The sequence below is a fragment of the Typopeltis vanoorti genome, chromosome 16, assembly GCF_054136105.1.
Source record: "Typopeltis vanoorti isolate ZY-2024b chromosome 16, IOZ_Tvanoo_1.0, whole genome shotgun sequence".
Taxonomy (NCBI): domain Eukaryota; kingdom Metazoa; phylum Arthropoda; class Arachnida; order Uropygi; family Thelyphonidae; genus Typopeltis; species Typopeltis vanoorti.
The window spans coordinates 82,648,065-82,660,345 of record NC_143564.1 but is presented as its reverse complement, the minus strand read 5'-3'; the positions used below and the strand labels follow the sequence as shown (position 1 = coordinate 82,660,345).

Here is a 12,281-nt window from a genome sequence, read left to right as displayed (position 1 = left end):
TAATAATAATGTAAACGTAGTGCTGTCATAACAACCTGAACACCCCCCCCCCTTGAGGGTACATATCAGGAAATTAATGATGATGATATCTCAGTTTCTTTTGTTATGTTACCACTTAACCACATGGCAGTTCCAGTTATAATAAGATGTACAATTATGTTAATAAACAGTTTTTTTTTTAAGTATTTTATCATATGACAAAACTTATTTCTATTTATAAAATTCACACTCAATTTATATAACACTATAAAAAGCAAATTGTAAGTAAATCATAATTATGTAAGTTTTTACAAGGATATCTCAGAAGTTTGAGCCTAATCAACCAAACTGTATTGTCAGTTTATATCACATATAAAAATTATATAGCACAATCAAATAGCATGAAAGTTACAGACCAGTTTAACAAAGCCGCAGCTGTTCTTGAGCTAGAACAAAGTGTTAAAAGCCAGCCACTAGAACTTCAAATTTAAGAGAACTGAAGATATTAACTAAGAAAAATCAGTGGAAGTAACAGAGAAATTTCAGAGCACTATATTGTGCTCTGACATTTCACACTATATAAGTGGTTCTAGAAATGAAGAAGACTGAAATTAAGATAGTTCTTAATAAGAACTCTGAGATAATTTTTTTCAGGCAATAATCAGGAAAAAGAATGATTAGTTACAGCATTAAATACTAAACAGAAAGATAAAATTCTTGAATGATAGGCAATTTCAAAATGAGAAATTGCAAAATGTGATTTATGCAGAAAAAAGCATAGTGAATAATTGGACTGTTAGAGAATGCAGCTGATGAAAAACTGGTTATTGTTAGAGATCTGAACAGAAGGAATAACAAATGTAGTGTGAAATTTGGAGAAAAGAGCAGGCTAGTATTAATGGCAAGTACCTCCTGGATTTCTGCTTAGAACTTGGCATTAAGTGACAGCTGTTCCATAAAGATGTGTATAAATTTACATGAGAGAACACAAAGAAACAAAAAAAGTCTTTGTTGTTGTTGTTGATATTTTCTACATTTGTTTGGGAACAAGAGTATATATATATATATATATATATATATGAATTTGAAATAAGTGCATTTAGTTTTGAGCAGAATCAAAATGATTATCAGACTGAAAAAGATGTATAAAAAGCTTTAAAAATAAAGTTCAGCAACTTTCAGCTGTGAACTGCAAACTTAAATTACAAAAATATTACTGAAAAAAATAAAAATTATAAAAAAAAAAAAAAAAGAGAGAGAGAAGTTGTAAACAAGAACCACATCTTATAATTATTACTGAACAAGAACTTCCATGGAATCCAAAGACACATTACAGGAAACCATACATTATTTATCACATCTCTTCCTCAAATGTATTCACCAACAAAACACTCACAACAAACCCTGGCAACCCAGTTCAGTCATTCACCACTCTCCAAATGAAGCCTTCTTCATCTTCAAATGAAGATTCTTAAACTTGCTAGACATACTCTTATCCAATTTCCAGGGATGATCCCTTGTCTCCCAACCTAATGACAAATGCTGAATATTTTCTGCTGCATCAAGCATATAAAAATCCTTTTAGTAACTTAAATGTTTCTATCATACCCATCCCTTTCTACCTGTCAACCAACTTCTCCAACCCACAATCTGTTGTTGCAGAGAGCATTCCACAGACCACTTGCCATCATGGTCACTTGCCTCTGAATCCTTTCCACTACTTTCTCATCCCAAGAAACCAGGTTTGTGCCTAATAATCCAGATCAAGACATCATAAAGAAGAATGATAACTTCCTTATCATTCCTCTTTATAAAGGAAATGTTTGTGTGTTCTTCAATAACCAAGTAATTCTATGAGCTATTGTGGCCACTTTTGCAATACACCTTCTGAATTTCAACTATCTATTCACTAAAACACCCAAATCTCTAACTTTGCACTTTCCTGGAATAGAGTTCCATCTATGTAGTATATAGCTTGTAATCTTTCAATCCCAAAATGTGTAACTTCACAATTTTAAAGATTGAACTGGCATCCATTATCTTTTACCAATACTGTCAGCTATTTAAATCATCCATCACACTGATTTTGCATAACACCAAAGAACTAAATATTTTCCTTCAAATCATTTTCTATATACAAATTAAACTGCAGTGCTCTAAGCACAGAACCTTACAGCATACTGTTAGTCATCTAATTTCTCCTGGATTCTGCTCTTTCAAATACAGTGAAGTCCTTTGTTCCAGTGAAACCTCTCTTAGAACAGAAATCCACCATATACACAACCTCTTATCCAATGGCTATGCTGACAGGATTACAAAAGTACTTAATCCTCAGCCATCCCTTCAGAAGGATTTCAGAAATGACATCACCATCCCCTATGTCTGGGCTATGTTGGAAAAAACTGCCAGTGCCTGTTCCTGCAAGTTGGCTTACTTTGGACAAACAGGTATATCAGCCACCATCCATTTAGATGAACAAAGTTCACATTTGCAATCACGATTTCATCAATCTTGTCTTGCAGACCATGTATTGGATAGCACTCACAGGATCGTTTTGGAATCTGCAATGGCACTCAGAAATCAACCGAATTTAAAGAAATACAAATGCAAAAAACACTTCCAAAATTTGGGAAATATGAATCGTCCAAGATCCCAATTTACATCCTAGGCCACCTATAAATGTCCAGAGAGGGTGCACCACCTAGATAGGACTTTAGAGTTAGAGCCATATGTTTTATTGAGTATTGTGTTGTGTATGTATGTTACAAGTATTAGTTGTACTCCCTGAAGATGTTTCGGTGATTAAGACAAAATATTAAAAGCATTAAAATTAGTTATTAATCCTTCCTTAGTGCTGTCAATACTCCATTAAGCCTTCAACATGATTTCTATCTTCAATCCTCAATTATTAACAACTCTACCAGCCATGATGTGTTTTCTGACATGAAAAATATTGATGGGAAGTGTATCACTAAAATAATGTGGATATGAACTTTAAAGATGGCTGATATAATTCGTTCACATAGTGAATATGTTGAGATGTTAGTGTAAAAGCTTACATATATGTTATATTGGAAATGATTATTAAAATACTTCATGATTCAGTTATAAACAAATTTGCAAAACTAATAGGGTAGTGGTTAATTTTTTATTAACTTACTTAATGCCAGGAACTTCACATGACTTAGGCCGTGACTGTGGAAGTGGTAATAACTGTTGCTGCAGAGATTATAAAAATAAAGGATAAAATAAATCTCATTTATATAAAAGAAGATATAAATTTGGGAGGAAAGCACATTAGTTAATATACCTTAAAATATTGATTGATTTTTGTGTGTGTGTGTGTGTGCGCGTGCGTGCGCACTTATTAATATCATAATTTTTTTTGTTTTTTAAAGCAAACACTTTAAAATATTCTGATAAATACATAAAGAATATTCTTTAATATACACACAAAAATTTTCAATGAAAGATTGTGGCATTAATGTGAAAAAAAATATCAAGTTATTTAATTCTGCATGAAATGAACACAAGTTGTAATACAATGATAAATCTGGAGTAGATGGAGAGTTGTACTTTAAAGGACATATATATTGCAAAAGTGATTAAAGAAGCTTATAGCATTACCTGGTTATTGAAAAGTATACTTAGTAAGCAAAGATAAGTTATCAGCCCTCTTCACAAAATCTAACATCTGGGATTCATGGAGATGGAGATGAAGTAATGGAGAGTTCAGAGATAAGAATGCTTCTGTCAAGGATAGATTGGGAGAATCTGGGTTGAAGCTGGCTCAGGCTCATAGATGGACAAGAAGGAATATGAAGAAATGTACAAGTTACTAAAATGGTTTATAGGTTCGATGCAGAGTAAATTTTTCTCTAATGCGAGGGGGAAAAGGGAGATAGATTTTTTTTAAGTGTAGTGTGGTGAATGAGAAATAGGTTTGCCAAAGTCAGTTGTGAAGTGTTTGAATTCAAGGAGAGGCACAATTGCATTGAGCAAACAGAGTTAGTTTTGACCTCCTGCAATGAGTTGTTGGATTCTCCACTGAAATATTCAATGGAGAATCCAATATAACTACTGCCATAAATATGAACCTTCATATTTTTAAAATTTATGTTTCTTGTTTTTAAGTGCCATCTACTGCTATAAATATGAAGTACATATTAATGAAATATTTAGCTACAAAAATAAAAAATAATAAAAAAATGACAAAATATAAAACTAACAGTGATTTTCAGCTTGAAGTGCTTTTTTTTGCCCAATATAAACAGTCATTTAGAAGGAATGCTTTTGTCATTTTCACAACACACTATTCAGATGCAAAACTTTTGAATCACTTCTTGAATTACAAATTAATATTACTTGTATCCCAAAGGATAGCAGTTGCTATATACTATAAGAATATCTCATGCAACATTACTTGTAACAAATATAACGCCCCACAGATCTCAAAAAACATCATCAGTTTAAAAGTGGAAATTTTCTATATGACATAACTGAAAACATTTTAATTGATATTTGCATTTTGGACATTAGAGATCCCCCCCCCCAAACACACACACACACACACACACACAAAGTTATTTAGATTCAGTCTTCCATGAAAAGTTTAAAAAATAAAGGAAAAAAACTGAACCAAAAATATAATTTTAAAACAAATAGATATTCTACAGGTTTAGCTCATTAGATTTCAAATAAGCTGGAGTTTGATATACTGTTATCAGCAGAACTATGAATTTTCAGTTCTGCTGATAACAGTATATTGCATATACACACATAATTTACTGTACAGTGCATGTGCATAATGTTACAATTCCCAGAATGCACAGGTAAAAACTATATTTGTTTACCTGTAGATCAGTAGTTGCTATCACTTTCAAAGTAATCCAGTTGTTCTGCAATGCAGTTAGATAATGCTGCCACTGTTCAACTCATCTTCTGCAGTGTGTTTTATTACTGTCACCACATAACACTGGATGAAGAAAATCAGCATCCTTTCAAGGCATTCTTCAGTTGTTTTGGGAACAGCCAAAAGTTGGAAGGTGTTAAAAATCTGCTTTCATCAATTCCTTCAATAAATTTTTTCATCATCTCTCTCTCACAATTTCCTGTCCCTCATAACTGGTATTCAAAAAGTCTATTTGGATCTATTATGCCATTCAAATAGCTTTTTCATGGCATCGTTTCCATAAATCACTCTTAACATGTCTAGAGTTTCACTTGCATTTTTTTGCTTAACTTTAATTAACAATACTTAATGTTAATATGCTGTTCAAAACTGCTGGTTTTGAAGAAAATAATAATAATAACCATCAACACCTAAGCCTTTCTATATGTTCTAAATTCCATTCAATTAGTTTTCTGCCTAAAGCAATAAGCATGAACATGCCAGCTCTATCACAGCTTGTCAACTAGTGGCTTCATATGTTTAATACAATTTCAGACAATAGTGCATATGTCCAAACATGCATGATGACATGGTTCTGCATGACTGGCCATATGCACAATAGTATAAGGCCATTTCAAGAATTTAATTGTCATATGTTTGTACATACATGCACCACCCAGTTTTATAATGGATGCCAGAAAACTAACTACTAGTTTCCTGACCTAATATCTGTGTTCAGCAATTTCATTTTGTGCTTAAATGAATGGTTATAGCACCTGTGAAAGAGATACAGAAACAACACAAATATTTAAAATTATTACATAAACAAGTCAGTTGCACTTTATTCATGCTAGCCTATTAACCTAGGAAAAAAGATGCCTTCAATACTAGATAATAAATTGTTAGTCATTTCAATTTATTTATTTAGTATGTCTTTGTCTTAGCTCTATTTGTTCTCATGCCAAAACTAAAATCCACAGAATACTTAAAAGAATCATTGGTGAAGAAAAGACTAAGAATATTTAGAAGCAGTTTAGTTCATCTGGTATACCGGCGTGCATAAGAACAAAATCACTGGTTTCAGATTCAGTACTGTTGTTGGATCCTACTTCTTCTCATTCTATACTTTGGATCTGACATGATTACTATTATGATGTTCTTAACTAATTGATAAGTTGCAAGTTGATTTCTAATTCAAATATAAAGAAAATTTATATTTAAAGACTGCGCCACTATCTGAATTAGTTCAAGAAAATGAAGAAAAACCAACTCTCAACTATCTCTCCTTAATATGTTGTTATTATATATACTGGCCGAGTATATTTAACTTACTTAATTCACCGGCTTTGGTTCGAATATTTTATGAATGGTGCAGTAAAAGAGATTCAGGCAAAATACAACTTTAGATAAACAAAAACAAACATTTAATTTAGAATCACAAATTATACTTTTAAGATCAAAACACTAAATAAGTTCATATAAACACTTCAGCCTTTCTGATAATACCATCATACAAACTCAGACAATGTAAATCTGTTATCTCTAATACAGTCTTCTCACAGTTCCTTAGTTCCAATTACAACAAAAATTTGCAGTAATACCTCTTCACAAACAATCACTTTTAAATTTACACCTTAGCTAATCTTCGCAATAGTTACTGTTAACATAAGGAAATTCTAGGATGAAACACACTCACATCTCTGCATAGGAATATTAATGGTTGGAATGTTCTTACTGATAATCTTCTTCCTTCATCAACTTACACACAAACGCTTTTTATAACTGTAAACACTTTGAACAGTATATGGCACTCATTAAATAAATCTTCTAAGCAATAACTGAATTAATCGTCGGTCACTATACACATAAACAAACGTTCTTGCATGAAATACTACTGATCACTTATGAATTAAGGCAATACACAATAATTCCTTAACTTGAGGTTTTATATGCACAGCTATTCATTCTTCCTGCATTCATTTAATTCCTTAGGCAATATATTTCTAAGCACAGCTAACGGTAAACCTCAACTTTACAGCCTCTACTATTCGCTAATAACTCTGTACTTTGCTTCAAGGTTCTGTATGTCCTTGAAAGGTCGGCCCTGAAATTGAATCTCAACTCAAATATCGCTAGTCTATTTAGTAGTCACTCAGCTGTCTTCCGTAGCTATAATTGTTATTCTACAATTTATTAGCTAACCGCCTCTCGACTAGTAGACTTTATTAGCTGCTTGAGTGACTTGCCGACTCACTATTATCGCACTGTGATTCTCGAATGCCGAATGCTCCGATTCCAACCTAATGCCAATCCTCTCCTTTCTCTTTCTCTTAATAATCTAATCCCTCTTTCTCCTCTTATTTTCAGCATTCTTCCCTTTTTATATCCATTCCTCCTGCCTAAATTATTCTCGTGATTTCTTTCTAAAACTCTTTTCAATAAACCTTCTCCTCACGTGGTTTTCCAAAACTCGCGCTCGCTTACTTACATGCATCTCCATGACAACAAAACAAAACATAATAAAATTGAGCTATTACATAACGTTAAATTTCTACAAATAGGAATAAATAGAGAATATTTACATTTCAATTAATGCGCAGTTAAATTATCAAATACAAGTTCTTATATTAATATAGCAATAAATAAAATAAACTTAATAATATTTAAATACAGTCTTATCACTATTAATACATATATCCTTGATTAAATAATTAAATATCAAATAAAGTTAAAGGTAGTTATATGAATATTAAATTATAAACAAATGGAAAATAGTTATAAACATTAAAAACTTCAAGAAAGATTATTTCAATATTTGTAGTGGAAAAAAAATTAAATTTAAAGAAAGGAAATTAAATAATTCAAAAGATATTGTGTCATTAGTGATGTAATATGCACAGTTAAACAAGTACAGAGATTTTTAGACAACAGAGATAAAATGGATAAGACTAAGTACAATCACTAACAAATGACATCACAGTGAACAAATGCATACATCTGAAGGATGTTCCGTTCTGTTGTATATGTTATCTATAAATATCATCTTACTCGTTGCTTATATTTTTCCTTTCATCTATTTTGGATATAATTCCTATCTTCCGAAATCTATATTCCTTTCACCTGAGAGTAATGGGAATATTTGTTTAAGTTATCGACTGCGCCACCCATTCCTTGATATGGTAAAAGAAATATGATATTTCCAGTAGGTCGCAAAATGTCTCACAACTATATAAAAGAAAACTTAATCGTCCTCAAGTAATCAATTTTTGCTTTGCAGTCTTGGTCCTTTACTCCCGCACTCTCTATACCAAATCTTCCCATTTAGGTTCGATTTTTTTGGGATCAATGCATTGCAATAAGAATAAGATCAGGCAAAACTCCACATAAAATGCAACGAAAATTTTAATTAATCAATAAACAGACATATATTTTACACTAAAAGACAGGGGATGGTCCTCTGTAAAATTATCAAAATACTAAGGCAAACCATGCATGTATCTTTGCTTCAATAAAGTACACGTTATGTTATCTGTTTAACTCAAGGAAAAATCTTTAACAAAAATTCTCAATATGTGGAAAAGCAGCGTTGAAAACATATCATGATCAATACAACAATTTAAATTAGCTAAGAAAAGCCACACATGAATATATATAATCATTAGATTAAGCCATAACCTAAATCTTTCCCTAGGAATTAGCTAAACTCATTCATAGATGCATCAACAATTTCCCGACAGAACGAGTCTTTAAGTATACTCAGGCTATTAATGTCCCTCTTAATTGAATTGTCAGTTCATTGACCTATCCTTAAAATTGTCACACAGTCTTAACAATATAATATTCAAACTCACAGGGGCTGTCTTCTATTAGGGAGCATCCTTCAATTTCCGCTGGCTGCGACTTCCTATGATCCTCTTTTTTTCCTGTTATTGTTTTCTTCTAGGTCCTTGGATTATCAGCAGCTCATCAGGTCAGCTTGCGGGACTTGGGTGACTCTTCATCGGCGTTCTAAACAAACTGGCGAAGGGTCGCGATTTGTCAGGGCCTTCACAGACTCAGTAGAGCGGAATTGCTCACGGACAAGTTTGGCTGCTCCTTGGTTGTTCGTCCCCTGGTCATCCTCGCTTCTGGGTTATTATGACGGCTTGCGGCATTTTTCCCTTTGACCTCCATCGGCTTTCTCCTCAGCACATAAGAGCTTCACTCTAAAATTCTTACTATGTCATCTCCTACGTCTCCTCCTCTCGTCTTATATCCCCCACGGTTCCGAAACCCTGGGTTCAGTTTTTCCAACCCTGTGCATTCCTTGCATCCACTGACGCAAACCCCTTAAGTTATCATGTGATTCCTGGTTCTGGAACCTTCGCCAATCCCCTTCATTCTCCGTCTTCATGTTCAAATCAGATTAAGTCGGCTAGCGGAACACTCGTTTGAATCTTGTCGCACCCCTTTCTGCATTGACCTTGAGGTTACTTAGGGTCGAACTTGTAAACAAAATTTCAAACGGCTTTCCAACTGTAGGGCGTTTCCTTTAGCATTGACAATTTTAAATCTTTTGTTTTTCAAAGAGAAAGCTAATTCCTGTTGGGCTGTACACATGCTACACACAATACTGAATACTAAAGGAAAAGATTATTTAAAGATTTTCTGGGTTTTGCCTATCTGTAAAAACTCGATGTATTTGTTATGCAAAATTTCTTCTTGCTGCATCGAATTTTTACAATGGCCCACCCTTAAAAAAAATTTCATACACTGAATTATGGATGACAAATTTTTTTATTATCATGTTTCTAGGTCGCAGGGTTGAGGTTTCTTTGGGGGGGGGGGGGGGGGGTATAGCACTCCGCCTTCTCCACTCCCTTCATTATTTTAATACATTATGCCTTGACCTTAAAAAATATCGTGTCTGAAAATGTTGTCAGGTTCTTCTTGGATCTTCAGCCTCTGCATTACCCTCCCCTAAGGGATTGCGGTGCTCGAGTTCATCATCGTCGAGGACTTCCTGATTCACAAACCTATAGTATTGGGCTTCGTCCTCCTCGGATATGTTATCATCCCTTTTTCTCCGTTTAATATAGCATTTACTTCTCTTTCTCCCCTTTTGCTGGTAGGGGCTTCCTTTTTCTAATAAAGAGTTCAAGGAATCACCAAACACACAATTCTGTCACTTCTCCTGTTGTACAATTTTATCCTATCAGAATATATTACTGTGATTCTTCCAGTGTCCTTTACATCACAAATCTTAAAGTTCACTGGGGATGTCTTTTCTAAAATCTTGTAGGGACCCAGAGCGCTTTTCCCAAATTTTCCTCCTTTCCTCTGAATTGATCTTTGCTCTAGGAGGACTAAGTTCTCCGGGATCAGCTCCTTATATTTTCTGAGCCTGTTTATATATTCTCTGGTTTTCTGCGAGCTAAGTCTGCTCGCCTCCATTATCAAGTCATGAGTGATTTCATTTCTCTCGATAGACCGTTTAAATACTCGTCTATATCTGTGAAGCCGGAGTCGACGTGGGTGTGTCTTAAATTGCAGGGAAAGCTTGGCTCAAATCAGTAAAGGACTACCGCCGGACTTTCTCTGATTGCTGAATGGATGGCAGTTCTGCAGGAGAACAGAGTTTATGGCAAGTAGGTATCCCAACTTGTCACTTTGTTGTTGGCAAGTTTGGCTAATGTGTGCTTTAGGGTATTAAGCCTCTCACACATTCCATTCCCTTGGGGGTGATAGGGGTAGTAAAAATCTTCTTTATTTTAAGTGTTTTGCATAGCTGCAACATTATTTCTACAGTACAATTTGCTCCCTGGTCAGACAGGAGTGTGAGGTGTTCCGTATCTAGACACTATCAACTTCAGGAATTTGTTGGCTACATTCTGAGCAGTTTGATCCTTCATTGCCACCACTTCCGGGAATCTGGTGAACATGTCGATTGCTACTAGAATATATTTGTTTCCTTTCTCTGTGGTGGGAAGGGGTCCGATTATGTCCACGGCTACTACTTGGAAGGGTCGGACAGGAGCAGGGAATGGTTGCACAGGAGCCTTTCCTCTAAAACTGGCCTTCTTTTGACAGATGTGGCAGGAGGAAATATATGACACTACATCCCTCCTCATTCCCTTCCACAAATATCGATCAGAAATACGTTGCCACGTATGCTCAAACCCCTGGTGCCCTGCCAGATCAGAGTCATGGAATGTGTGGAGTACCCGTAAAATCATGACTACTGGGACTAGTATTTTGTCTCTCCACCTACCCATTTCCTTCTGTTTGGATAACAGAAGCCCATCATCATCTACGTGTAAGTTTTTCAGGAAGGAAACTTCACTTGGCAGTGGCTCCTTCTTCTTAACCTTGTCATATATTGTGCTCCATATGGGATCTGGACTACTATGATGAGGTTTTTCTCCCATGATTGAAGATGGGAGGGGTTTATTTTTGTTCTCCATTAGGCTTTCTTCTAGCTTCTCAATGTTGTGTATGGGACTGGGAATTTCATAGGTATTACTCAGCTCATCATTTCCATCATTTGGCCTAAGAGATCTAGATAAATAATCTGCTACCACGTTTTTCTTACCAGGAATGTATTGTGTGTCAATATTGTATTCTTGGAGTTCCAGAGTCCACCTGATAATCCTCTGGTTTTTATCTTTCATTGAGGATAGGAAGGACAAAGGCTGGTGATCTGACCTTGGTATTATGTTTTGTACTAACAGCAGGTATCTGAACTTCCTAATTGAGAATACTATTGCCAGAGCCTCCTTCTCTATTACCGAATAGTTCAGCTCGGAGAACGAAAGTTTTCTGCTGATGAAGGCTATAGGCCTGAAGTCATCTCCATGCTTTTGTTCTAACACCGAGGCAATGGTATCGTGAGAGACATCTGCCAAAAGAAAAAAATCTCCCCAAACTTGCGGTAAGAAAGGACTGGGTACCTCGTTAGCGCTAGATTCAGAGCATCGTGGGTGCCTTGCTGTTCATCATTCCACTTAAATTTTACCTCCTTCTTTGTCAGCTTAACAATTGGTTCCATTAACATAGAGCAATTAGGAATAAATTTTCTATAAAAATTTATCATCCCTATATACCACTGAATTTGCCTTACTGTTCTTGGGATCTTTGCTTCCAGGGTGGCGTATATATTGCCTTGAGTGAGGATTATTCCATGCTCACTCACCTTGTGACCCAGGTATTCCACCTCCCTCAAAAAGAACTGACATTTGGGATATTTTAGAGAGAGTTTGGCCTGGCGCAATCTCTCTAATACAGCCTTTAGTATTTCCTTATGAGTGAGTAGATCTCGTGAATAGACCAGTAGGTCATCTTGAAAACAAATGCCTTTTCCCAGAATACCGGGCGAGGACCAAATTCATTAGGGACTGAAAGGACATGACAGAGTTTCTTGCTTCCTGTGGGA

The 12,281-nt window shown here is 35.0% G+C and overlaps 1 protein-coding gene across 5 annotated transcripts in view; it reads right to left on the bottom strand.

Moving 5' to 3' along the window:
* LOC150098167 (CREB-regulated transcription coactivator 1-like) overlaps window positions 1-12,281 on the bottom strand; it is a 526,148-nt gene that overhangs the window by 270,855 nt on the left and 243,012 nt on the right. For all 5 annotated transcript variants that reach the window (XM_090405999.1, XM_090406001.1, XM_090406000.1 and 2 more), the window contains one exon: window positions 3,140-3,198. In XM_090405999.1, the coding sequence (XP_090262125.1) occupies window positions 3,140-3,198 (59 nt within the window). The remainder of the gene's footprint in view (window positions 1-3,139; window positions 3,199-12,281) is intronic.